A 27,357-nucleotide genomic window follows, 5' to 3' on the forward strand; every position below is an offset into this window, starting at 1 on the left:
CTCTCCTCGGCCTGCATTTGATGAACCCCGCAAAGTGCATGCCGGGTGCTGCCCAGGAGTAACTCCTAAGGCCCTGAGTCTATAATCTTTGCATTAGAAACTGTGATTTTCAAGCTCTATTATTTCTCTAGGGATTCCCTCCCCCCGACTTTTTGGTTTTTCCACCGTCTCTGTTCCCTCTGCCTCTTTGCTTCTTTCTTCTCATCCTTCGACCTTCATAGACACTGTGTGGTCTCATGTGGTCCCCTCTCTACCTCATTCCTGCTCCCAGGTACCTAATCATCGAGAACTTCATCCCCCCTGAGGAGAAGAACAAGATCATGAACCGGCTTTTCCTAGACTGTGAGGAGGAGCAGTGGAAGTTCCAGCCCCTCATGCCCGGTGGAGCGTGAGTCTTTCACCCGGCCCGGGGTGGCCAGGGGCCCGGGGGAGACAGAGGTTTGAGTGGATTGGGGAGGGCTGGGAAGGATGCAGATGGAGGATGGGTTTCCCAGGACCTAATGCTGGGATCTCCATGAAGGAAGGAGTGTCAAGTACAGTGTCTCATTGGTCTGGGATGCAGAAAATACTAGCTGGCTAACATTTGGCCAGTCTGGTGAGTATTCATTTGTCAGATGCCAGAAACAGCAACAACAGATAATATTGCCAAGCACTAACTACGTGTTGGACACTGTAGGAGACTCTGCAGACGGAAGGTAAATCAGACACAGTCAGAGCTCACAGTCCAGTGGGGAATACAGAAAAGTAATCAGATCAAGAAATGATAGAGATGTGAGGTCTCTGTAGCCTCTCTCAGCTGGGTGATTCAGCATTTCCACCTGCTTCCACATCCTAGCTCTTAGGTAACAGAGCTAAGCGCATTTAGCTTTGGGTGTGCATTTCCCTCTGCTGGTGGCCATGAAGAACAAGACTGGATATTCAAACCCAGCAGAGTGACTACCTCACCCAGCTGGACCACTGTCCTTTCCTTGAAAATCTGTGTACAGAGGTGCTCAGGAGGCCTGACACCAATGCACTTCCCTAGAGATTCTTTGCTCTATCTATCGTAGGAATATTAATGACAAGATAGGGCAGGAGTCTCCCCAAAGCTGGGGTGGGAAGCTAACTGTAGAGGTCTACAGCTTCTCACTGGAGCAACAGATGCCTACTTAATTTGTCTACTTTCTGAAGGGCTGATCCTACGCAAGGCAACACTACACAAGTTTGTAAGTGGCAAGTTCATGAGTAAAGGACTTCTCAATGGCATCAGTTTGGATTTAAATCCACCTTTCCAGTCGAAGTGGAGGCCTGCAGTAGTACATCATCTAATGCAGAAGTTCTCCACCCTGGCTGCAACTAGAATCACCTGTGAGCTGGGCTCCAGAGAGTCTGATTTAAAGGGTCTTGCATGGATCCCAGGACTTAAAAAAATTTTTTTTCAAGGCTTCCAGCTGATTCTACAGGAAGCTAGGTTCAAAAACTACTACTCCAGCACCATCTGCTGGAGGAAGATGCTGGTGAGGCCTCTGCTTTGTAGAGTTATTTTGTGCTTACAGAGTTCTTGAGTTTAAAGTTTGTAGGTGGAGGAATTTCTTTACATTGGATAGAGATGGGATGAGAGAAGCTGTGCGTTTTTAAAAAATTCTTAATTTTGAAAAGCAAGAATAGTACAAAGAATTCCCGTTTACCCTTCACCCAAACTCCCTGGTTGTTAGCATCTTGCCACATCTTGCTTTATTAATCCCCTCCCCTCAACCATTTGAGATTAAGTTTCAGGCAGTCAACCCTTTACCCGTATTTCCTAAGAGTGAGGACATTCTCTTACATAACCACAGTGCAGTGATCAAATTCAGGAAATTCTGTTACCTCAATAATGTCCTTTACAGCAGTTCCCCCACCGGCTCACCTGCGATGGTACATTGCATTTAATTGTCATGCCTGTTCCATCTCCTTTCATCTGGAACTGAGAATGGATCTTGATTTGAGTTTTGAAAATTTCATGCTTCAGAGGAGTTTATTCATTTCTCAAAACATTGTCCCTGAAATTTTTTCTTGACCACCTAAGCACACAATCCAGACTTCAAAGCATGATGGGTGCTTTCCCTGAAGCTAAGATAAGCTTTCTGCTTAATGTTTATGAATTTCCATTCTTTTTTTTTTTTTTTTTTTAATTTTCATGCTGATGCTGATGCCACACCATCAGGAATTCTTTTTTTTTTTTTTAATTTTTATTATTAATTAATTAATTAATTTTTGGCTGTGTTGGGTCTTCGTTTCTGTGCGAGGGCTTTCTCTAGTTGCGGCGAGTGGGGGCCACTCTTCATTGCGATGCGCGGGCCTCTCACTATCGTGGCCTCTCTTGCGGAGCACACGCTCCAGATGCGCAGGCTCAGTAATTGTGGCTCATGGGCCTAGTTGCTCCACCTCATGTGGGATCTTCCCAGACAAGGGCTCGAACCCGTGTTCCCTGCATTGGTAGGCAGATTCTCAACCACTGCACCACCAGGGAAGCCCCCTGAATTTCCATTCTTTGTTCTGTTTTTTTTATAAGTTTACTTTCTTCCTTTTACTCGAATAACTTTTAAATTAAAAAACCTTTTAAATAACTTCTCTTTCTCTTTTTTTTTTGCAAAAATAAAATGGTTTGCATACACTGAAAAAGCATTCACAGATTTTTAAAAATAAAACAGCTATCTTAAAATAGCACATGTTAAATAATTTTTAGAGTAGATACCAGTAACAACTTTTAAAAAGAAAGAAGTCCTCCAAAATATAGATTGGTATCTTTGCTTACTGTTGAGCTATTGCCTTTCCTAGCCTCTTATCTCTCTCTTTGCTTTAAAGGTGAATTTGTGCTCTCTACATGCTCTTTTCTGGGCCTCAGAACCAGAACCTTTCTGGGCGGAGGGAGTTGCCTGTGATGTTCTTTTCCCACCTTTCCTTTCTCTTCTGATTCCCCCCACCATCCTTCTTGCTCTCGGAAAGTAATGCAAAGAGAGAAAGATTCAGTGTTTTCTTTGCCATTAGGAAGCCTAAGAGTTCGGCTCTTTCCTCAGAAGCTGCTTGTGGGGAATTCCCTGGCGGTCCAGTGGTTGGGACTCCACACTTCCACTGCAGGGAGCACGGGGTTCATTCCTAGTCAGAGAATTAAGATCCCACGTGCCACGAGGAGGCCAAAACAACAAAGAAACAAACAAACAAAAAAAAAAACGGGCTCAAAGCAGGCAGTGGGCTTTAGCTTACGCTATAGTGTTTTCTTTCCCATAACTCTTCGGGAAGAACTGGTCCAGACATACATACCCCTTTGACTTAAATCTGCACACAGTTGCTCCCCAGCCTGCATTTGTACATCTCTATTAGCAGCGCTTCTAACTGGATCCCAAATGGACTGTGTTCCCTTAAAATTTTATATTAAAATTTTAAAGATATAAATACATTTACAAGCTTTTTCAAAATTATGGTTAAGTATATTCACAACTTAAACATGCTGTTTTATACAGAATATATATGTACCTCCTCAGAATACAGAGAATATATATTTTGTGTAGAAAATATCAAAATATATCTGGGTAAGGGTAAAAGGTATTAAGGCAATTGTGACATCCCAGTGTTCTCCACTGTACTTAAATACGGTTGACATAAACAGGTATTATAGATTTCTTTAAGAAAAATTCCAATAAATAAATTACTTCAAAAAGACATTAATAAATACCAGGTAGTCAACTACATGCTATTCTGAATTACTACTACAAATTATTTTCTTTTTTCTAATGTCACTTGTCCATTGTCTGATAACTGCAATAAATAATATTTATCTCAGAACTTAAAAAAAATCACAAAAATACAAAAGAAAAGTAATAATAGGGCTTCCCTGGTGGTGCAGTGGTTAAGAATCTGCCTGCCAATGCAGAGGACACAGGTTTGAGCCCTGGTCTGGGAAGATCCCACATGGCGCAGAACAACTAAGCCCGTGCGCCACAACTACTGAGCCTGCGCTCTAGAGCCCGCGAGCCACAACTACTGAGTCCTTGTGCCACAACTACTGAAGCCCGCTCGCCTAGACCCCGTGCTCCGCAACAAGAGGAGCCACCGCAATGAGAAGCCCACGTACTACAAAGAAGAGTAGCCCCCGCTCGCCGCAACTAGAGAAAGCCCACACGCAGCAAAGAAGACTCAACACAGCCAAAAATAGATAAATAAATAAATAAATTACAAAAAAAAAAAGAGAAAAATAATAATAGATCAAGGAAGTTTTTATACAGAACAAAATTTTAAAATTACTTTCTAATGGGACTTCCCTGGCGGTCCAGTGGTTAAGACTTTGGGCTTCCACTGCAGGGGGCACGGCTTTGATCCCTGGTGTGGGAACTAAGATCCCACACGCCGCATGGTGCAGCCAAAAATCCTCAAGCTCTGACAGCTCAATAAATTCATTTTTAAATAAATTCAATCCCAATAAATTCATTTTTTTAAAAATTACTTTTGTATAGCAGCAGTTGGTGGTTAAAATAAAGTAAAAACAATTCCCTCCTAATTGGAATTCCCAAGTACGATAGTGACTCAGCACAGAGAGCCCCAGGGTAGCATCACGGTGTAAGAGTCACTGGCCTGGATCTCTGAGATCTTTTGCCCCAAGCCCCTCCTTTCACAGCGGAAGGCTGAGGGTGGCCAGGTCCTTGGATGGACGCAGCTTCCGCATTTCGGGGCGCCCTGTGGACTGAGACTGTAGAACAAGCTGCCTCTCTGGGAGGATTGGGTCCCACTGTTTGCAACATAACTTAATCAGGGCTGAAAAACCTCTTTCTTCCCAAAGCATATTTAACTAATCAAGGCATTGTCCCATTTGCTCAATTCAAGTGTGGAATATTTTGCTTCAGTTTGGCCTGCGGTGTTCTGGGGATTAGAACACTGAAGGCTGCTCAAAAGGAGAGGAAAAAAGCATTGTTGGAAAGAAATTACCTAAAGTCATACTGTCCCTTTAGAAAGCTTTTGCTGGAAAAACGTTTCCCCTCTTCCACTAGCTGCAAGCATTTACCCCACACACTCTTCCCCGCGCCTCTCTTTAAAACAAGGAGTTATTGTCGGGGAGCTCTTGAAACACACTCTCTATCAACTTATTTTGGAAGTCTGTCCCTTTTTCTTTTTCCTCCACTATCTCTAGGCCACTGCTAGTTGATACACAATAACTTCAGGTGAGGTCCCTTCCACAATCACAAACAATTTTGTGTTAAAGTTACTTCACAAAACACATTTCTGCAGCCAGCTCTAACCATAACTATTTTACAAATACAACCTTTTATTTTTGGTTACTCATCATGGACCTTATTTTTAATTGTGTTTATACAAAACTGTCTTCTAAGGGTTGTATATTTGGCAATGTCTGTAGCCCATGGTTTACAGTTGACAAAATTCTATTTGTAACTTTAGCCATTTGCCTTTTGCAATCCCTGCTATCCTAGATTCTTTTCAAAGTATCATGGTGCAGTAGAAGGAGACTGGATTTTGGATTTAGAACGTTCTGAATTCTAGTCCCTGCTCTGCCTTGAGAAGGTTTTTTTAACCTCTCTGAACCCAAGTTTTGTCACCTGCAAAGTCGGGATAATAAAATTAAAAAAAAAAAAAATCCCTGCAGGATTATCAAGATTGCAGTGAGATAATGTGTGTGACGCGTGTTGGAGGTGGGGTGGAGGGCATGCCAGGCCAGTACCTGGCACAGAGGAGATGATCCGTAAATGGCTGCAGTAGTACCAGTAAGCCAGTACGATAACTGTGGGCACTCCAGAGAAACCAGTTTGCCGTCATGCCTTACAAGTGCCACAGAAGGACAGTTTGGTTTGTTGCTTTTGTTCTAGATTTTGATCTTTAAATTAGGCTGCCTCCAAATTTAGAGAGAGAGAGCATTCCTTGCTCTAAATAGAATCAGGATAGAAAGTTAAACTGGTTTCCTTTCAGAGGCAAAGTTTACCTCAGTCAGAACATGCTCAGCTCTGAGTTGAGTCCCTAGATTCATTCACAGGCCCGGGACAGCTGAAAAAGAATCTGAAACAGGGAGTTTTTGCCTGCCCAGGCAGGCCGTGTGCCGTGTGAAGGGGAACTGAGAAGAGGAGTGGGAGTTCAGACATGCAGGGGGATGTTACAAGGTGGACAGCTAACGTGCAGGGAAGGAGGGATCCAGTCATGGAGAACAGGCAGATTTGCTGTGTCAGGTACTCGTAAAGGACCTAGAAGGAAAACACACCCTATGATGTTGGCTGCCGGTTTTCAGAACAGGAGGGGAGAAAGGTGGTGAGCAAACAGAGCTGGTAATGAGATTGGGGTCAGCCTCTGAGATGGGACTGAGAGAGAACTTTTTAGTATTAAGAGGAAAATATATATAATCTCGTGATAGAAGCTATGTGGAGGGAGGGTCGTAAGAGAACTCTGAGGCTCTACGACGCACAGGATAGCTGTTGTGCGTTTCTTTCAAGAGGGGTGGATACTTGCAGAGCCAGGCCTCCACTCTGGGCTGTCAGCCACAACCTGCTTACTACAGAGGGATCAATCATGGAAAGTAGGCCTGAGGCAGAGGAGAGAGTAGATGGGAAGCTTGGTGTCCCAATTACAGACTCCCCTCCCCCACCCCCTTCTTCCCACCTGCCACCCAGAATAGCCCTGGCATCTTTATTGGGTCAGGCTGCCAGTTCACACTGATCCACTGCTCTGCTCACCCAGCCCTGTCCCCCTGTCCTGTTCCCAGAGCCTGCAGCCTTCAAGGCACACTCAGGCCCAGGCTGTTCTGTGTGCGCTCCTGAAAGACAGCGTGGCATCCTAAAAGGAGTATTTGGGAAGAATCAATTCCAAGTCTCTTCCTAATTGTATGATCTTGGACACAAAAGTGCTTTCGCTTTTCTGAGCCTCAGTCTCCTTGTCTGCCCTGTCTGCACCTCAGGAGGTTGTAAAGTTCAAATGGGATGCACAGATGCACCTTATAAATGATAAGTTGTTATTTTACTGATTTTCCCACTCCCCTCCCGCAGTGCTGCCACTCTCCACATGCACAGCCCGCCCACCTTCCAGAGGGTCCATAGCAGCAAAACCAGCTGGGGCTTCTACAGCCTCATCTTCCTTGTTTTCATCTCTGAAGAGGGGTCGGCGGGGACCCTAAGTGGGATCCAGCACTCTTTTATATGCACTTGGTAAAAAAACTCCTGGGAATGTGGTTCTCGTTACTCTCTGTGGCAGAAGGCGGGCATTGTTCCGTCGTCGGCGCCTGCACGGCTTGTTCTCCTTTTCAAGGACAGAATGTCCTATCTCTGAATTACTCAGCCTGTCTCTTCTCTTCTGTCTTCTGTCTGCCTTTTGGCTTTTTTCGTTGCTCATCTGTATCCCTGTTTGAAATTAGCAAGTGGAATTGAGAATTAATAATCATCACAACTGCCATGTGTTGAGCCCTTGCGGTGTACTGTGCTAAGTACTTATCTTGTTTAATCTCAGCAATTCTGTAGGATAGCGGCGAGATATCTGAGGCTCAGAGATAATAAGCCACTTCCCAAGGTAACAAAGTTGTAAGGGGTAGAGCCAACATTCAAACTCAGATCTACCTCACTCCAAACCCTGTATTATGTTTTTTAGTGGAAATAACTTGTTTTCTTTCCTATCTTTGTTTGTTTTGAATAATAAAATACCTCACACTCATTAAGTTACTGAGAGTAAAAAGTCTTAACATACCATGAGTTGGCCAGGATATAGAGCAATGGGAACTTTCTTGTAGGTATATAGCCACTTTGAAAAGCAATTTGGCAATTTGGTAAAGCTGAAAATGCACATCGAAACCATTCCATTCCTGGGTATATACCCCAGGGAAACTTGAATATGTACTTCAAGATACCTATACAGAACTCTTCACAACAGCACTGTGTTAAATAGAAAGGGAGAGAGAAAAAGGAATTGAACTAGATGTCTATCAACAAGAGAATATATAAAAAACATATATATATAAAACATATAAAATGCTATAGTGAAACCTTAAGATAGTCAATATAGTTAAACTTTAATCATCTAATCTAGAGCAGCATGGATAAATATAAAAGATGTTTGTTGGACACAAAACAATATAGTATGTATACCATACAGTACAAAATTTAGAAATAGGCATACAGATACCATATATATTGTTTATGAATATCCACATATATAAATAAGTATAAAAATATGCCTGACATTGATAAGCACAAAACTCAAGAGAGTGATTAATTCTAGAGAAGGAAAGAGATGGAGTCTTAAAAACTGTGTCTACATTTTATTTCTTAAAGATTTGGTGTTAAGTATAATAAAATGTTAAGATTTGACAAAGCTGGATGATAAGCAAACAGATATATCTTATTTTCTATGCTTTTCTGAGTATTTGAAATAATTTATTAGATATAAAATTAACAATACATTGTAAAAAATTTAGGTATTGCAGAAAGGCATAAAGATAATAAAAATCACCCATAATCACTCCATCCAAAGACAATCATTGTTAACATTTTGTTGAATATCCAGACTTTTTTCTAAGCATCCACGCACGTATACACACTTCTTTAAAAACAAAACAAAAAAACTTCATCTTTTTATTTGCTTTTTTATTTAATATGTTGTGGAAATCTTTTTATGTCTACATAGAGCCATAAGACAATTTAAATGACTACATAATATTCCTTCACTTGGCTGAATAATAAACTGGTCCCTATTGGTGCACATTTGGGTTGTTTCTAATTGTTTGCACTTGTAAATAATATTGCAGCAAACATCTCTGCTTATAAATTGTCCCTATCTCTGATTATTTCCTTAGGGAAATTCCTAGGAGTGGGAATTTGGGTCAAAGAATATGCACTTTTTAAAAGCCAAGCCTGGGAGTTCCCTGGTGGTCTAGTGGTTAGGGTTCGGTGCCTTCAGCACTCAGTCCCTGGTCGGGGAACTGAGATCCTGCAGACTGCGATACACGGCCAAAAAAACAAACAAAAAAAGCCAAGCCTGAGTTTTGTTTTGTATGTTTTATAAATGATACGTTTATTGAGATGTAATTCACATATCATAAAATTCACCATTTTAAAGGGTATAATTCAGTGGATTTTAGTATATTCACAGAGTTGTATAACATTAGCACTATCTAATTCCAGAACATTTTCATCACTCCAGAAAGAAACCCCAAACCCATTAGCTGTCACTCCCCAGTCTCCCCAGTGTCCCCATCCCTAGGAAACCACCAATCTACTTTCTGTCACCATGGACTTGCCTATTCCAGATACTTGATATAAATGGAATCATATCACATGTGGTCTTTTGTGTCTGCCTTCTTTCACTTGGCAAAATGTTTTCAAGTTTCATCCACCTTGTAGCATGCATCAGTCCTTCATTCCTTTTTGTTGCCAAATAATATTCCATTCTATGATATTCCACATTTTGTTTGTTTATTCATAAGTTGATGGTCATTGGGGTTATTTCTACTTTTTGGCTATTATGAATAATGCTTCTATGAACATTTATATACAAGTTTTTGTGTGGGTATGATTTCAGTTCTCTTGATTATATGTATCTAGTAGTGGAAGTACTAGGTCATATGGCAACTCTACGTTTAACTTTTTGAAAAACTGCCAAACTGTTTCCAAAGTGACTGCATCATTTTATATTCCCACCAACAATGCATGAAGCAACAAGAGTGAAGACATATGTGTCTCCTTGTGTTATACTATTTCGAGTTGTCAGGTTGTATTAGAGCAAAGAGAAGAAAATTCCAGAACCTGCAGTCTGCAGGGCCTACTGACTACCTGAATGATGCTTAACCCATCATGATATCATTTTCCCTTTGTGTTCGGAGGAAACAGATTTAAATATAGCCTCTTCCCTACAGCAGTAGCAGCCAAATGAAGAAGCGGCCAACATCTGCAGTGGGCTACAAGAGGCCTATCAGCCAGTATGCTCGGGTTGCCATGGCAATGGGGTCACACCCCAGGTATAGGGTAAGAAGCTGGGAAGTAGAAGGGGGGGAGGGGAGAGAGCGCCCAAGGGAGGTGATGCTCACAACCTCTGCTTCCTCTACCTGCCTCATCACCCTTGCTACTCCCATTATTTCCCAAGTGCCTGGAAGATACAGGCATCAGGGCCAGTGCTCACGTCTGGCTTGATATTCCCACCACAGGCTGAGAACATCATGTTTCTGGAGTTGGATGTGTCCCCTCCAGCGGTCTTTGAGATGGAATTCTCTCATGATCAAGAACAAGACCCCCGTGCATTACACATGGAGAGGCTCATGCGGTTGGACAGCTTTCTGGAAAGACCTTCCACATCTAAAGTCCGAAAGTCCAGATCCTGGTCAGTACCATCACGGTCAGAGTGGGCACTGGACTTAGAAGGCATGGAAACCCCATGGGCTGGTTGAGGCTGAGGAGGGTTTGGGTTGTACCCCAAGGGCATGAAGGGAGAGTGGAAACTGGGGCTGTGGGGGCCAAGTTCCTACAGCGACAGGATGAGGGAAAGGAAAGTCCTCACTTTTCTGTTTCCTGCACTTCCCCACCCTCCCCTCTCGCCCACCACCTCATCCCCATCCCCCGCAGGTGCCAGAGTCCTCAGCGGCCTCCACCTCCCACCGCACACGGCTCGCTGGCCGCCGCTGCTCTGCTCCCCTCGACAGCGCTAGACCACGAGTGACAACCTTCAGTCGGGCTGCCCATCCCCCAGACCCCCGGACGGGGCAGCCAACCCTGGATCATCTCGCCTGCCGCTCGGTGTGCGTGCGTGTGTGCGTGCGTGTGTGTGTGCGCATGTGCATATGTGTGCGGGGTGAGGATCTGGCAGACCGTGCCTCTGCTGGCTCTTAGCCTCCTTTATTTAATTAATGTTATTTATTCGTGGAGCTCAGTTCTTGCGGGAGAGGTGCCCTCGCCTGAGCTTGCCATGGTCGCCGCACAGCCTCCTTTCTTCTGACTTTAGACCCGCCGCCCCGCCCCAATCAGACCTCATGCTCCTCCCTGTCAGTTGCCCCCAGAAGGGAGGGCGGCGGTGCCTGAGAAGAGAGTGCTTTTTCTACCCAGCGCGCTCTGTAATCTCCCTTCTCCTCCTGCACTGCCGGTGAGCAGCTCCTGAGCACTTTCCGGGACTAGAAAAACGCTAGGTGTCCACCGAGGACAAGAGACGCCCATCCTGATGGTGTTGAGCCTGTGCTTCCGGCGGAGAGAGCCCGCTCTCCACGTTCTGGGTCGCAAACAACCTCTTTCGGTTTCTTGGGCTCCTTTTCAAGGACTCCAGTGACCTCAGCGACACAGCCCATGCTCTTCAGCTTTGGCAAGAAGTCGTGGCTTCCCAAACTCTGCTTCTGGCCCGCCTTCCCAACCCGTGGACGCGAATTGTGAACCCACCAGTTGCTGCCTCCTTGGGACCTTCAGGAAATGGAACAGTAATAGAGACAATGTGGACAGTCATCGAGGGACGGCCCTTTGTTTCTGTCCCCTCGGAGAACTAACCTTGGCCGACAAGCCATCAGGCCAACTCCCCATCTTTGAGAGGCTGCTCCTTCCTGCTTTCATCGTTTTCCTTGCAGCTGCCTGGATCCCCGTTCACAGTGGAAGGGGTCAGTATCCTTCTCCCTCTGGCTAAACAAAGGTATCACAGAATCTGTTGCTTTTCCCCCTCACTGAGCACAGGAGATGGAGGCCCAGGCGCAACCTGCCAACTCTGCCCGTTACCCCTGTTTCTGAATCACGTTTGTTGGGCACTGTTTTGTTGACAAGACTGACCCTTTCTTCAGCATTGTGCAAATTGGTCCCTAGGGAAGTACTCCTCACTTTCCTTTGTGACAACCCAGTATGTCTCCAGGTATCTCGAGTAAATTTCTACCAAAAAAAGAGAGATTAATTTTCATTGACTTACCTTTTAATTGTATATTTTAGTGGAAGGGTGAAGAGGTAATCATGAATGAAAACACGTGGTTTGGGATTTCAAAACGGCCTAATAATGGAGTCTCCAGTTCCTAGAACATGAGGAGTTTTGTCACTGGGGGAAAGGCACGAAACTGACAGGTCTGCCTGAAATTGGGGGTGTGGGAGGTGGCGGTAGGGGCCGACTAGCTGGTTTTTCTCTTTCCGTCAGGAAATGAACGCTTCTTGCACAGTTCAAGTTTGCTCTAAGGACCGAGCTATGGTTTGGTTTAATTCAATGATGCTGTCATCGCTGCTGTAACTACGGGACCAGGTGGTTGGGCCACTCAGTTGCCACTTGCTTCTGTCCTTCAAGGAAATAACATTTTTCATCAGAGCCCAGGAGATTATTTGAGACTCAGGATTCAGATCAGAGCTTCAGCTGTGGCTGGGACAGGACCAGTGTGTAGAAATTTCCCAGGTGGCCTGGGCACAGAGGGACCTCCAGTCCCGCGCTGAGCAGCCTCTCCCACTGACCTCTTTCTCATTTGTGGATGAAGCCGCACGTGTTACCCCCGTTCATCACCTGGACACATCGACTCTGCATTGTCTGGTCACTTGACCCTCACAGTCTTATAGCACAATATACCCAACTTCTTCACCCCCAGTCTGAGGGCTGGGCCCAAGGTGTGGTCAGAGGAGGAGCTCCTGCCTGCAGTTTTGTGTACGTGTGTATGTGTGCGCGTGTTTGTGTGTGTGTTTACCTCCACAGGGGACACTCTACACTCAGTGTAAGATATGCTGGGAACAGGGCCACCACGGTGGCTGGATCTCAGTCTCGCTGTCTCTCTCTCTTTCTCTTCTTTTCCTTTTGATGTATCAAACACTTGGTTGACAAAGTAAGGGCCTTGATTAGGACCAAATTTCCATGTCTGTTGCTATGGTCTTTATTTAGGACAACAGTTAACAATGCTGTGGCCCATTCTTGTCACTCTATACATATGACGATACAGGACATATGTAATATATAAATATATATATAAAACATTACCCTCTGTCTCCTTGGCTTAGGATGAGATCTCTCTGTTGAGCTGAAATGCACCTGCAGCTCAGTGCTGCCAGCAACCTGCAGGCCCCAGCCCTGTTCAAATTAACGCAGTCGATAATAAAGGAATGAGTATCGTTACAGAGTTGGTTGCCTGCCTTCTCTTCCCTCTGACTCTTTCTCCTTCTCTTTTTATGTTCTCCCTTCTCTCTCTTCCTTGTTTTTTCCAAGAGGGGTTCAAGAGTATTTGGAGCGCAGCTGCAGTGATCAGCACCCGGGAAAAGAACTGGCTGCTTAATAAAAGGGGCTCCGTCTGAGCATCAAGGCGGAGGGGGCAGGGCTCAGGCTCTAGTCTGAAGTCTGTGCCTGAGCTATGGCAGCAGCTGATCGTGTTCTAAGCTAGTGGTCCCCTCCCAGTTAATTCTGAGCTGTTAGCAGATTTCAGAACTGCCTGTCCAGATGAGCTGTCAATATCACTTAACAGCTCTGCCCCTTCTGCTCCTCCGTTTATCAGCCAAGAGAGATTAAAACAGGCAATAATGTGTGTAAAGCACATCGATATGACTGGCGCATGGTAGGTGCTGAATTAAAATAATTCAACACTAGCTTCCCCTTATCCTGTCTTCCCAGGACCTCTTTCCCTCCCTCTGGGTTCTAGTTGTCGGCTCCCTGTAGTGTGGAAGTCTTACAGGAAATGAGAAGTAGTTGCTGCTAAAAAACACGAAGCCCAAGGAATTCCCTGGCAGTCCAGTTGTTAGGACTCGGCGCTTCCACTGCCAGCGGTCCGGGTTCGATCCCTGGTCAGGGAACTAAGATCCCACAAGCTGCATGCTGCGGCCAAAAACAAACAAACACGAGGCCCTGACTCCTGGGAGAGCACTGAGGTTAGCCTGGTGCACAGGGCATGGCCGCGTGCCCACTGTGGCACTGACGCTTTTCGTGGAGGGGCCTCCTGCCTCTGTGCCAGCTCCAGCCCTGAGATCCAAAGGGGTTCCAGGGCTCTGCTGCTTGAGGGATTTGCCTGGTGTTGTTAGGTACTTTATACACCCGTAGTCGTTTAATCCTCCCAGGTGGGAATGATTGTCACTGGATTACTGATGAAATTTAGGGAAATTAACTAACTTGGCTAAAGACGTAGGGTTAGTGATGAAGCTGGACTTCCAGACTCTAAAGCCTGTATTTTTTGGTTCTGTGCCTCTAGTGCATCTGCACCTCAGGACTGATAGGCACCCTACATGTTCTAAAAGTAGTGCAAGCCAGGGACAGAAGGGCAGAGTGGTGGGAATAAAACCAAATCTCCAAACCCTTAACCTTGAGGTCCTATTTTTTTTTTTTTTTTTTAAATTTATTTATTTATTTATTTATTTATGGCTGTGTTGGGTCTTCGTTTCTGTGGGAGGGCTTTCTCCAGCTGTGGCGAGCTGGGGCCACTCTTCATCGCGGTGCGCGGGCCTCTCACTGTCGCGGCCTCTCCCGTTGCGGAGCACAGGCTCCAGACGCGCAGGCTCAGTAGTTGTGGCTCACGGGCTTAGCTGCTCCGCGGCATGTGGGATCTTCCCAGACCAGGGCTCGAACCCGTGTCCCCTGCATTGGCAGGCAGATTCTTAACCAATGCGCCACCAGGGAAGCCCGAGGTCCTATTTTAATACCACTCATTCCTCCCATTAGCCGTGGGCTCACTTGTGTGGCTGAGATAGGCGGTTCTAGAGTTCCACGGACCAGCCAGGGGGCTGGAACTCACCCTTGGCTGGGGTCCCCTTGCTTGTCAATATGGCAACTGCCATATTTCTCTTCTTCCTCCGAGGCTGGGCACCTAACCTCCAGAGTCACTTCTTTCTGTTTTCAGATGCCTAGGTCTGGGTGTGTGTTAGTTAGAACTCTTGGCCACTACTAAAGATTCGCTTAAGCTGGCCTGAACAAAATAAGGACACAGAAGCATGCTGTGGACCCCACGGGTGAGGACGGAACCAGTTCTCAGGAACGACCTAGTACCAGGGACTCAGACCCCGCAAAGACCCTCTCTGTCTGTACTTTCTGTGTGGGGTTCATGCTGTTTCCTCAGCTGCTCCAGTCTGTGACTTAGAAAATACACCTGCCAGCAGCTCTCTGTTTACATGACTCCGTCATTCGGAGAGACTTAGAAGTCCCAGTGCCAACTTCATGGGAATGTGATTCCAATTCAGTGGTTTGGGTCAGATGGGTGGGAACATGATATATGAACAAGACCTCCAAGAATCCTACTGCAGTACCCATGTGTACATGGGGTGGTGATGGTGGAAATAAAGATATTCCTCAAAAAAGTTGATGGGGGTGGCAGTTGGGGTGGAGTGTGCCCTGGGAAGTCAACAAAACAGATGTTCACAACCAGTGTACTCATCACCCAGGATGGCTTAAGAAAAATTTGCTCTGGGCTCATCCTTTTTTTCTGGCCATTTTTCTTATAACAGATCACCTGCACCAAAAATACCACCCTCAGAGATTCTGCTTTATTAGATCCAGGATAGATCCATGAGGTGGACACCGCAGGTTGCCTTTCCAATATCCATTATTCCCTTCTTCTTTACTTACAAAATAATTTCGTTCAAGGAGGGCAGTGCACCCAACTAAAAATATTCATATTCCCAGACTACCTTGCACCAATGGGTGGCCATGGGGCATGGTTTTGGCTGAGGAGATGCAAGTGGAAGTTGGCTAGGGATTTCTGGAAATGTTTTTGCTTTTCCTATTATAGATATCACCCATTTCTCCTCTTCCCATATCCTCTTCCTGCCTAGAATTCAAATGCACCTCCTGAAGTACATTCTTTCATTGAACAAATATTGATTGAGCACCTGTTACCCGTATATTCACAGTACTGTTCTAAGTGCTGGGAATATAGCAGTGACTAGAACAGACAGGAGCCCCTGTCTTCACAGTGCTTAATTTTAGGGTGGGGAGAAAAACATTAAACAAGAAAAACCTGTTGCAGGGTCAGATGACAATGTGAATGGCCAAGAAAAATAAAACAGAGAAGGGAGACGGGGAGTTCTAGGTACTGATGGTGGTGGTGATGGAAAGGGATTGGGGGGTTGTAGTCACCCCCGTAGTAGTCACTTACTAAGAAGGTGACATTGGAGCAAAGTCCTGAAGGAGGTAAGGAAGAGGACTCCGGGAGAGGGAAAGCAAATGCAAACTTCATGGGTGAGAGTATGTCAGGCTTGTTCAAAGAGCAGCAGCCATATTGCAACCCTGAGGCAACAAGCATAACAAGTAAAGGCTGATGGAGTGGAGAGACCGTGAGTCCCAAGTCCCTGGCAGGGTTTGTGTGGCTGCATCAGCTTGGGTCTGTCCACTTCTAGACTTCTAATGGTGCCAGACAAACTCCCAGGGGTTTAAGTCAGTGTTAGGGGGGATTTGCCAGGAATCTGCAGGTGATTCCAACGAACACTCACTCAAGTGTGAGAATCTTAGTTGCAGCCATTTGTGATTCTGTGTCATACTCCTTTGGGCCTGCCCTTCAGGCACTGGCACTGGGGCCACCTGCCTGTGTAGACACCAGGACTGCCCTCGAGGGTGGTAGAGGCAGAGGGCACAGAGCCACTGGAGTGCACCTCGGAGCCCCTGTGTTCAACCACATGTCCTTTCTTTACAACTGGCCTGGGGGAGGCTGCTACTTTGTTTGGTCTAGAAAACCAAAGTGATTATTTGTTAACATCCAAAGCTCCCATTTTGCAATAAGGAAAAGCAGACCCAGAAAAAGAAAGTGATTTCCGGAAAGTCACACAAATGGTGAGCAAGCTGGGCCTGGAGAGCATAAGGACTTATTCGCTAGACACACTCATTATGTTTTTTGTTGTGTGTTTATTTTATTTGGTTTTTAAAAAATAATTTAAAACTCACAGAAAAGTTGCAGGAATCACACTAAGAATTACCATGTACTCTTAGTCCAGAGACCTCGTTTAAGTTTTGCCAACTGTCCCTAGAATGACCTTTATAGCAAAAGTATTCAATCCAGGATCATGTGTTGTATTTAGTTATCATGTCTCTTTAGTCTCCTATCTAGAAGAATTCCTCAGTCCATTCTTGACCCTTATGCCGCCTTTAACATTCTTTAATATTACAGGCCAGTTAATTTGTAGACTGTCCCTAGATTCAGGTTTGTCTGATGTCTCCCATGATTAGATTCAGGTGATGCACAGAAGTGTTGCTGTGGTCCTTTTACTGCATCCCATTAGGTGGAACATGATGACATGGCTTTGTCCTATTACTGGTGATGTTAAGTTTGATCATTTATTTATTTATTTATTTTTAGAGTGCCATTTTTTTTAAAAATACATTTATTTATTTATTTTTGGCTGCGTTGGGTCTTTGTTGCTGTGCGTGGGCTTTCTCTAGCTACGGTGAGCGGGGCTACTCTTTGTTGCGGTGCGCGGGCTTCTCGTTGCAGTGGCTTCTCTTGTTACGGAGCATGGCCTCTAGGTGCGTGGGCTTCAGTAGTTGTGGCACGCGGGCTCAGTAGTTGTGGCTCACGGGCTCTAGAGTGCAGGCTCAGTAGTTGCGGTGCTCAGGCTTAGTTGCTCCGCAGCATGTGGGATCTTCCCTGACCAGGACTTGAACCTGTGTCCCCTGCATTGGCAGGCAGATTCTTAACCACTTCGCCACCAGGGAAGTCCCAGTTTGATTGTTTTTTTTTTTTTTTTTTTTTTTTTTAAACAATTCGATCTTTTTTTTTTTTTTTTTTTTTTTAATTTATTTATTTATTTATTTATGGCTGTGTTGGGTCTTAGTTTCTGTGCGAGGGCTTTCTCCAGTTGCGGCGAGCGGGGGCCACTCTTCATCGCGGTGCGCGGGCCTCTCACTGTCGCGGCCTCACTTGTTGCGGAGCACAGGCTCCAGATGCGCAGGCTCAGTAGTTGTGGCTCACGGGCCTAGCCGCTCCGCGGCATGTGGGATCTTCCCAGGCCAGGGCTGGAACCCGTGTCCCCTGCATTAGCAGGCAGATTCTCAACCACTGCGCCACCAGGGAAACCCCAGTTTGATTGTTTATTAAGGTGGTGTCTGCCAGGCTTCTCTATTGTAAAGTAGTCACTCTTTATCCATTTGTAATTTTCTTTTTAACATCTTTATTGGAGTATAATTGCTTTACAGTGTTGTGTTAGTTTCTGCTGTATATCCATTTGTAATTAATAAGCATCCTGTGAGATGTTGTGAAATTATGTAATAGTCCACTCCTTCTCTAAATTTCACCCATGGTTTTTTTTTTTTTTTTTTTTTTTTTAAATTAATTTATTTATTTGGCTGTGTTGGGTCTTCGTTTTCTATGCGAGGGCTTCCTCTAGTTGCGGGGAGCGAGGGCCACTCTTCATCGCGATGCGCGGGCCTCTCACTATCGCGGCCTCTCGTTACAGAGCACAGGCTCCAGACGCGCAGGCTCAGTAGTTGTGGCTCACGGGCCTAGTTGCTCCGCGGCATGTGGGATCTTCCCAGGCCAGGGCTGGAACCCGTGTCCCCTGCATTAGCAGGCAGATTCTCAACCACTGCGCCACCAGGGAAACCCCAGTTTGATTGTTTATTAAGGTGGTGTCTGCCAGGCTTCTCTATTGTAAAGTAGTCACTCTTTATCCATTTGTAATTTTCTTTTTAACATCTTTATTGGAGTATAATTGCTTTACAGTGTTGTGTTAGTTTCTGCTGTATATCCATTTGTAATTAATAAGCATCCTGTGAGATGTTGTGAAATTATGTAATAGTCCACTCCTTCTCTAAATTTCACCCATGGTTTTAATGTCCATTGATAATTTCCTCCTTGAATTAACTATTACTATATGGTTGCCAAACAGTGGCTTTTTACTTCCATTATTTTTCTTACATTTATTAGTTGGCATTAACTTGTTAGAAGCTGCTTTCTCTTCTCCTTATCTGTTTGTTTATTTATATCAATATGGACTCATGGATTCTTACTATATTCAGTGGGTTGTAATCCATTATTACTATGATTTGTTTTGACACTCAAATTATCCCAGATTTGATCAGTGGCAGTGCCTTCAAGCTGGCTTCTATGTTCTTTTGAAATGTTCCCATTATTTTTTGAATACATTCTTACTTTCTGGCACAGAAAGATGTTCCAGACTTATCACAAGAGTCCTGATTCCTTTTAATGGAGAATGGTACACTTATTTCTTTTTTTTTTTTTTTTTAAGTGGGATGAATATCAGGAGTCCCACTTTTTTTTTTTTTTTTTTTTTTTTATTTATGGCTGTGTTGGGTCTTCGTTTCTGTGCGAGGGCTTTCTCTAGTTGCGGCAAGTGGGGGCCACTCTTCATCGCGGTGCGCGGGCCTCTCACCATCGCGGCCTCTCTTGTTGCGGAGCACAGGCTCCAGACGCGCAGGCTCAGTAATTGTGGCTCACGGGCCCAGCTGCTCTGCGGCACGTGGGATCTTCCCAGACCAGGGCTCGAACCCGTGTCCCCTGCATCAGCAGGCAGATTCTCAACCACTGCGCCACCAGGGAAGCCCCGGTACACTTATTTCTAATGGGAGTCTCTACTCCCAGGAGTTCTCAATGGACAGAGCTTGAATTAAAAAAATAAAAAATATATATATATATATATATAGTATATACAAAGTTACACACACACTTGACAGTTGAATTGAGTTTGCATCTATCTGAGTTCACACTGATTCCCCCAATTCCAACCAACATCTAGAGTTCCTGTTTTTCATATTTATAACTCTTTCCTCTGACAGTTGAGAAACCTGGCTCCCACTTACCTCAATATACTATATTTACTTATTTGCCCAGTTCCCTTGTTTGTGGCCAATTTCTTGACCCCCACAGGGCTGCCACCCTGCTCAGTTGTCTTCCTCACATGAGCGCCAACATCTCCGCCAGGCCATGGTCTGCACAGCCATGCCTAATGATGGAATTACTAAGGAGGGAAGAAGCAAAGGAGGGAACTGGGAGGTGAGGGGTGGGGAGGGAGACATTATATTTGAAGCAAAAACACTCCCGTTATTTTATATCCCTCTCTGTGTGCTGCAGCAAATACAGAAAAGGACAAGATGATGAAAAAAGAAAGGATGTGAACTGTCCCTACTCTAGGGTTTTGCAAATTGAATAGTCAGGGAGAAATTCTTTCTGAATGCTAAGAGCGGAAACACCCAGTGTGCTTACCACCCAGGCTCACTGTGCACGCATCTGGCTTCCACCCGGGGCTGGTCCTCGCCGGTGAATTGGCTGTAGCCTGCCCGGCTCCCGTGTGCCCCTAGGCAAGCCATCCAACTCCCTGGTTCATCTAAGTGATGACCTTTCCCCACCCCACCCCCTCACCAGCACTTACTCATGATAAGAGACACTCCAGAATTTACAAAGAATAAAGAGCCCCATAAATGTAATGGGTTATTATTATAGTTGTATCAGGATATCAGATCACCTGCCTAAATGGAGATCCCAAATAACTGGGGCTTAAACAAAACAGAAGTTTCATTACTCTCTCGTATAGTAACATGGCTATAAGTGGACCACGGCTGGCTTGCTGACTGATAGGGCTGTTCCATGGGATTAGAGGCCTACACTCCTTCTACCTGGTTGATCCAGCATCTTTAGAGTGCTGTCCTTGTCCACAGGGCCAAGATACTCATCACTACATCTTCACTCAAGTACCCAGGAAGGGAGAAAAGGAGGAGTAGAGGGCATGCCCTGCTCCTTAATGTGAACCTGGAAGTTGCGTAATCCCATTGGCCAGAACTTTGTCACGCCTACCTTCAAGGTCGAATCTTTGTCTTTATTCTGAGTGGCTAATAATCAGGGGTTTTATTAGGGCACAGCTGTATGAATTGGCCCTGTTTCTGGTCACAAGGTAATCCCTGTATTTTCTGGGCTCCTCATATAATGGCCTCTGCAAAGTCCAGATGTGTCTCTGCCACAGACAGCAGAGCCAAGATTTGCAGGACTTGGACCTTATACAATTTTGGAGAGAGGAAGGAGAACTCTTACCAAGAAAAAGAAAGAAAATAATGAAACAAAATTAAGTATGGGTGTGAATACGTAGAATGAGAAAATAAATCACAAATCACACAATTTAAAAGCTGACAAGTACCACAACATCACAAAATTCAGAAAAATAGTATAATATGTTTATTATTTAAATACCTGACAGACCTCTCTAAAACTTTTTCCCTGCATTTGCCGACTGTGCACTTTTTGGATGTGTCTGAATACGACAATAATTTTGTGCTATTTTCTAGCCAAAAAAACCAGAAACATAATTCAGTCTTTCTTTTAAAATGGTTGACTAAAATTTTTTATATTATTGAGAGTTTAGGAAAATTTCTTTCTGCTTCAATTCATTATTGGTAATGTCATATAAATTTTTAGAATTACGATTAACTTGGGGAAAACCTCTATCAAATTTCTTTCATATATGCACTAGAGGATCTCAGGGCATTTCAAGTTATTCGTGTGTGTGTGCAATAACTAATCTTAGATACTGTTTGAAATAATAATGCTCATTAACCAGTTGGTTGACAATGTCCTAATTGTAGTGGCTTATTATTAATTTTTTATATCTTCATAAGTCAACATTTGGGGGGATGCAGAAAACATACAACATACACACAGATGTACTAGCTCTTTTAGTACTGCTACAAGATTGTGCCCGTAAATGCAAAAATTCCTATAAATTCTCTTTTGCACAAGTTCCATCAAAAAGAGGAAAAAAATGAATGGTGTGTTTGTGATTATATGCACTATGTCATGTACATTTCTGACAGGAGGGACCTTCCATGTTGATCAGGGATTGATGAGAACCAAACAGTCCATGTATACTGTTTTGCATGTCTGACAACTGGAAGAATTTTCTACAGACCAGCTTTTGGCTATGTAAATTTCAGGCCTTGTCTCTCCTTCACCACCCACCAATGTCTGGTGCCAGGCACTGGGGGACTCTTTGTTATCAGTTTATGGTCTCTGGCTCTGAACCTTCATGTTTTGCCACCATAGTGGGTGAGTTGGCAGAGTGAGTGATGAGAGTATTCCTGGCAGCCCTTCCTACACTAGGTTAGCTAGCAATATATATATATTTTTAATATATATTTACTATTTTTTTATTTTTATTTATTTATTTATTTATTTTTGGCTGTGTTGGGTCTTCGTTTCTGTGCGAGGGCTTTCTCTAGTTGCGGCGAGCGGGGGCCACTCTTCATCGCGGTGCGCGGGCCTCTCACTGTCGCGGCGTCTCTTGTTGTAGAGCACAGGCTCCAGACGCGCAGGCTCAGTAGTTGTGGCTCACGGGCCCAGTTGCTCCGCGGCATGTGGGATCTTCCCAGACCAGGGCTCGAACCCGTGTCCCCTGCATTGGCAGGCAGATTCTCAACCACTGCGCCACCAGGGAAGCCCGCTAGCAATATTTATCTATACATTTATCTATACACCTAGACTGTGAACCACCTAAATATATCCCATCAAACCAAACTAAATATGTCCCCAACTCAACTTCCTTCCTTTTAGCTAGATCTAAAAATGCATGCAGCCATGTCTTGAGGGTATAAGGGAACTAGGAATGGAGACAGTGGTTTTAAGTGACTACAGTAAAAATATCTTACTTTTAGAAATTTTTTTTCAATTTTATCTATTTATTTATTTTTTGGCTGCGGGGCTTGCAGGATCTTAGTTCCCTGACCAGCGATTGAACCTGCAACCTCTGCAATGAAAGCTCAGAGTCCTAACCACTGGACTACCAGGGGACTCCCCCAATTTTATTGAGATATAATTGACATACAGCACTGTATAAGTTTAAGGTGTACAGCATAATGACTTGACTTACATACATCATGAAATCATTTCCACAATAAGTTTAGTGAACATCAGCATCTTATATAGATACAAAATTGAAGAAATAGGAAAAAAAATTTTTTTCCTTGTGATGAGAATTCTTTTTACTCTCTTCACAACTTTCATATATAACATACAGCAGCGTTAATTGTATTTATCATGTTGTAACATTACATCCCTAGTACTTAGTTATCTTCTAACTGGAAGTTTGTACCTTTGACTACATTCATCCGACCAGGTTCCCCGCCACCTCTCCACCTCCCTGCAACCCGTAACCACAAATCTGATCTCTCTTTCTATGAGTTTGTTTGTTTCTTCGTTTTGCAGTATAACTGACCTACCACACTATGTTACTTCCTGGTACACAACATAGTGATTCAATGTTTCTATACATTTCAAAATGATCACCACAAAAACTCTAGTTACCATTTACTTTTAGAATTTTTAAAGAAACATACGCCTATATGATTACATTGTCAGGGCCTCTCACTGGACCCTGCAAGCAGGGTGTCTTGGGGTTTAAGCTTCAGTATCTTCATAGTAAATCCACCTCAGCCCCCTTAGGTGTAGGCAGAGATTTTATGGCAGTGATTCAAGATAGGAAGCAACTTTGCATTCCCCTTGGTACCCTAGCCCTGCTTTTCCTGCTCTCCCCTCCATACCACTTCCCCTCCAACGTGCATTCTGAAGACTTCTCTCCTTCTGATAAAGAGAATAGGCAGCAACAGTATCACCACGGATAAATTCCTTAATGTGAACCTTTTTTAATTATAAGATTAAAACCTGCCAAGTCAATAAATCTGAAATAAATAAATGAACATATACACATATGTGCACACGCACATGAAATTAAACAATACCTGGGTAAATAATTTTAATATTTTGATCTATGTATTGAGCCACTATTAAGAATGGGCAGCTAAGAGCTATCCAACCCACCTTGGGACTATGCCCAGCTCCTGTTCAAAAGCAGCATTCATGGAAGGCTGAGCTTCTCCAGAACGTTGCTGCTTAGCCTGTGGGGTGTATGTGTGTATGTGTGTGTGTATATGTGTGTGTGTGTGTGTGTGTGTGTACACTCATATGGGCACACACAGGTATACACACCCATGCTACACATCAGGTACTGTGTAGAATGTGTGCTCTATTTGGCTGGCAATCTTCCCTTTCAAAGATGCTTTTTGGGACTTCCATGGAGGTGCAGTGGTTAAGAATCCACCTGCCAATGCAGGGGACCCCGGTTCGAGCCCTGGTCCAGGAACATCTCGCATGCCGCAGAGCAGCTAAGGCCATGCACCACAACTACTGAGCCTGCACTCTAGAGCCCACGAGCCACAACTACTGAGCCCGCGCACCACAACTACTGAAGCCTGTGTGCCTAAAGCCTAGGCTCCACAACAAGAGAAGGCACTGCAATGAGAAGCCCGCACACCGCAAGGAAGAGTAGCTCCCTCTCGCCGCAACTAGAGAAAGCCCGTGCGCAGCAACGAAGACCCAACGGAGACAAAGATAAATAAATTTAAAAACTTACCAAAAAAAAAAAAAACGCTTTTTGAACACGTGCTTCCTCACACAGCCCTGTGTTTGGTCTCTCTCCGAAGAGGATGAAGAGTTTCTAGATCCCACATATTCACACAGACATTCACTTTTGATGCCAAGCCTGTGTGACCTCCCTTTCTCAAGCCAGTGCCAACCCTGGAATATAGCTGATTAAAAAAACACCTTTATTTAAAACAGGCATAAAGTCTGATGACACAATTAGGCTGCCCTCACAGGAGGGAATTTAAATGCATGGGGCTGGCCTTCCTTCCTTCCTTCCTTCCTCTCTACAGTTCTCTCTGTTTCTGTCTGTCTCTCTCTCTCCGTCACTGGAGCCAGTGGCCCACAGCGGGGAAATCAGTACTTTAAAAAGAAAACAGGTTGGGGAGGGGGATAAATTAGGAGTTTGGAATTAACATATACACACTACTGTATACAAAATAGATAAACAACAAGGACCTACTGTATAGCACAGGGAACTCTATTCAATATCTGGTAATAACCTATAATGGAAAAGAATCTGAAAAAGAATAGATTTGTATATATGTATAACTGAATCACTTTGCTGTACACCTGAAACTAACACAACATTGTAAACCAACTATACTTCAATAAAATAAAAGAAAAAAATCTCAAAAACAAAAAAACAAAGAAAACAGAATTTTTTTATCTTTTGAGAAAGAAATGATAATATATTTTACCTGTCTACATTTGTAATGAAGAATGAAGAACTAATAGTTTATAAGTTTACATGTAAAACATATAGTTTTTTATGTAAAACTAATAGCAAACATATAAAAAAGTTCTGCAATTTGGCTGGTTTTGTACTTGGCTGGTTAAGATACTCTTAGAGAGAGAGAGGAAATGGGTTTGCAGGGGAGAGATAAAGAAAGATGTGAGAGAGTTATCCAAGGCCATCATCTAGAAAACACCGTACCAGGAAAGGACCACGAACAAGAGCGATGAAGTGGTGGGAGATGAGCAGGAACCAGCCGAAAGAGCTTTGCGCTCAGGCACCAGACACAACCCTCCAGGATCCTTGGAGCTAAAGCAAGTGGAAGCTGACCTTTGAATCCTTTTGACTCCTGCAAGTACTTCAATGCCATCTCTGCAAAGAAAAACAGGTTTTCTGCTTTTATTATTACATATTTAACTTTTGAAACTTCATGCTGAGAAAAATGGTTTATTTCCCCAGGGAATTCTAAAAGTTTTGCTAACACTGGAAGGCATGACTTGTGTTTCAGAGATCCTCTTCCCTACCGAACAAGGCTGTCAGAGGAGCAGTACGACAGCTCCCTTTGATCTGCAGAAGCTGCTTGACTCATCTTTGTTTTTGCAGAGATCAGGGCTGTTGTATGCCACAGTGGTTGCTCGTGGCCCTTTCCCCTTGTCAAACTCAACCCACATTCTGATTGCATTTCATTCTAGTTGCAAGAGATGCAGTGGAAACGATAATAAAAATCAGTTCAGTGAAAACGACCCAAAGGAATAAAGTGATTTTTGCCCTCAGTTCAGCAGGGAAGAGGCGCTTGTCACTCCCAGCCTCTTCTCAGCAACCAGAGCCCCGACCAACTCCTTACAGCTCCCAGGGGAACTGCAGAGCTCCCAGGCCGCCCCCAGTCAATTTGCTTTACAAAGAGAAAATAATTCTCCGGGAGCTGTAGAAAGCCTGCATTCCATCTGAAAAGTGGGGGGAGGGAGGGTAGCAGTGAAATATTTTAAAAGAGAGCTAGAGAATGGAGGGGGATATGATATCCAAAAATACTCAAACTAATACGCACTCACATACACCCACACACACTTCTTCAAACCCCTGTTCCCAACTAGAAAATGGAATCCAGTTTAGGAATGATAATTTACAATATTCTTCAATTCATTAGTGAAATGAAGGATTAGAATCATGGCGTTTCGGAAAGGAAGGGAGAGTCATTCATTCATTCATTCATTCAGTGACTACTTGCTGAACACCTACAAGGAGTAAGGCGTTATGCTAAGCATCACTCCCATCAATAATTCCTCACCACCGCCTAGCTACCATTTCTCCCCATTTCCACTGCTGCTTCCCCTCCCCCATCAAATCCTGCTCAGGATGCTGCAAGTCTCCTAACTGGTCTGTCAGCTTCTATCTTTGCTTCCACCTTCCCTCCTGCCCCCCATGGTACATTCTCCACACAATAGCCAAAAAGATATTTCATAGCAAAGAGTTTATATTTAAAATGTAAAATGAAATCATACGACTCCCTTGCTTAAAACTCTCCAATGGCTTTATGTTACCCTTTAAAAACTAGGCTTTTAAAACAAACAAACAAACAAACAAAAAACTAGGCTTTTTACAACCGTCTATAAGGTCCTACACAATCTGACTCCTGTCCAAATTTTTTTACAATCTTGTATCACTCTTCCCCCCTTCAAAATACTCTGCAGCTACACTGGCACTTCTAATGTTTTATTTTGTCCCTCAGATATGTTATGCTTGTTCCCTGCTCAGGGCCTTTGCACTTGCTATGTCCTTGTCTTGGGATGCCCTTCCCCCAGACTTGTAGATGGCTGGCTCCTTATCACCATTCAGGTCTCACATCAAATGTCACCGCTGAAGTTTTCCCTGGCCACCCAGTCTAAATTGGCTGCCCTTTCTATGCCATTACCCTTTTAAATTTATTTGCTAAAAGCATAGCACTTACCATTATCTGAAAGTATTTTATTTATTTGACTGTTGAGATAATAGTTCTCAGTGTGGTCCCAGGACCAGCAGTTTTAGCATCACCTGGGAAATTATTAGAAGTGCATAGTCTCAGGCCTTACTCCAGACCTACTGAACAGGACATTCTGAGGGTGGAGACCAGAGATCTGTATTTTTACAAACGCTCCAGGTGATTCTGATGAAAATTAAAGTTTGAGAACCACTGGCTTATAATGATTATTGCTTCTCTCCCTCCTTCCCCGCCGCAACCCCCATTCCCCCCCCACCCCCCAAATGGAAATCCATCTGTCTTGTTCAGCACAGAGCTACTAGCACCAAACACATAGCTGACACCCAATAAATCATTGAATGGTGACAGACTGAATGAATGATTGAACTGGTGCCCTGAGTTCTGCGTCTCAGGGGCCAC

General features: G+C 44.1%; 2 protein-coding genes across 3 annotated transcripts in view; both read left to right on the top strand.

Moving 5' to 3' along the window:
* Positions 1–13,040, top strand: part of KIF3C (kinesin family member 3C) — a 34,263-nt gene extending 21,223 nt beyond the window's left edge. Inside the window, exons 5-8 of one of the 2 annotated variants that reach the window (XM_007191271.3) lie at positions 272–388; positions 9,851–9,959; positions 10,139–10,311; positions 10,554–13,040. In XM_007191271.3, coding sequence (XP_007191333.2) covers positions 272–388; positions 9,851–9,959; positions 10,139–10,311; positions 10,554–10,647 — 493 coding nt within the window. In that variant the 3' untranslated portion in view covers positions 10,648–13,040. The remainder of the gene's footprint in view (positions 1–271; positions 389–9,850; positions 9,960–10,138; positions 10,312–10,553) is intronic. The other variant, XM_007191272.3, reaches the window with a different exon arrangement.
* Positions 1–27,357, top strand: part of ASXL2 (ASXL transcriptional regulator 2) — a 279,668-nt gene that overhangs the window by 97,803 nt on the left and 154,508 nt on the right. The window lies entirely within an intron of this gene.

The sequence above is a fragment of the Balaenoptera acutorostrata genome, chromosome 12 (assembly GCF_949987535.1).
Source record: "Balaenoptera acutorostrata chromosome 12, mBalAcu1.1, whole genome shotgun sequence".
Classification (NCBI taxonomy): domain Eukaryota; kingdom Metazoa; phylum Chordata; class Mammalia; order Artiodactyla; family Balaenopteridae; genus Balaenoptera; species Balaenoptera acutorostrata.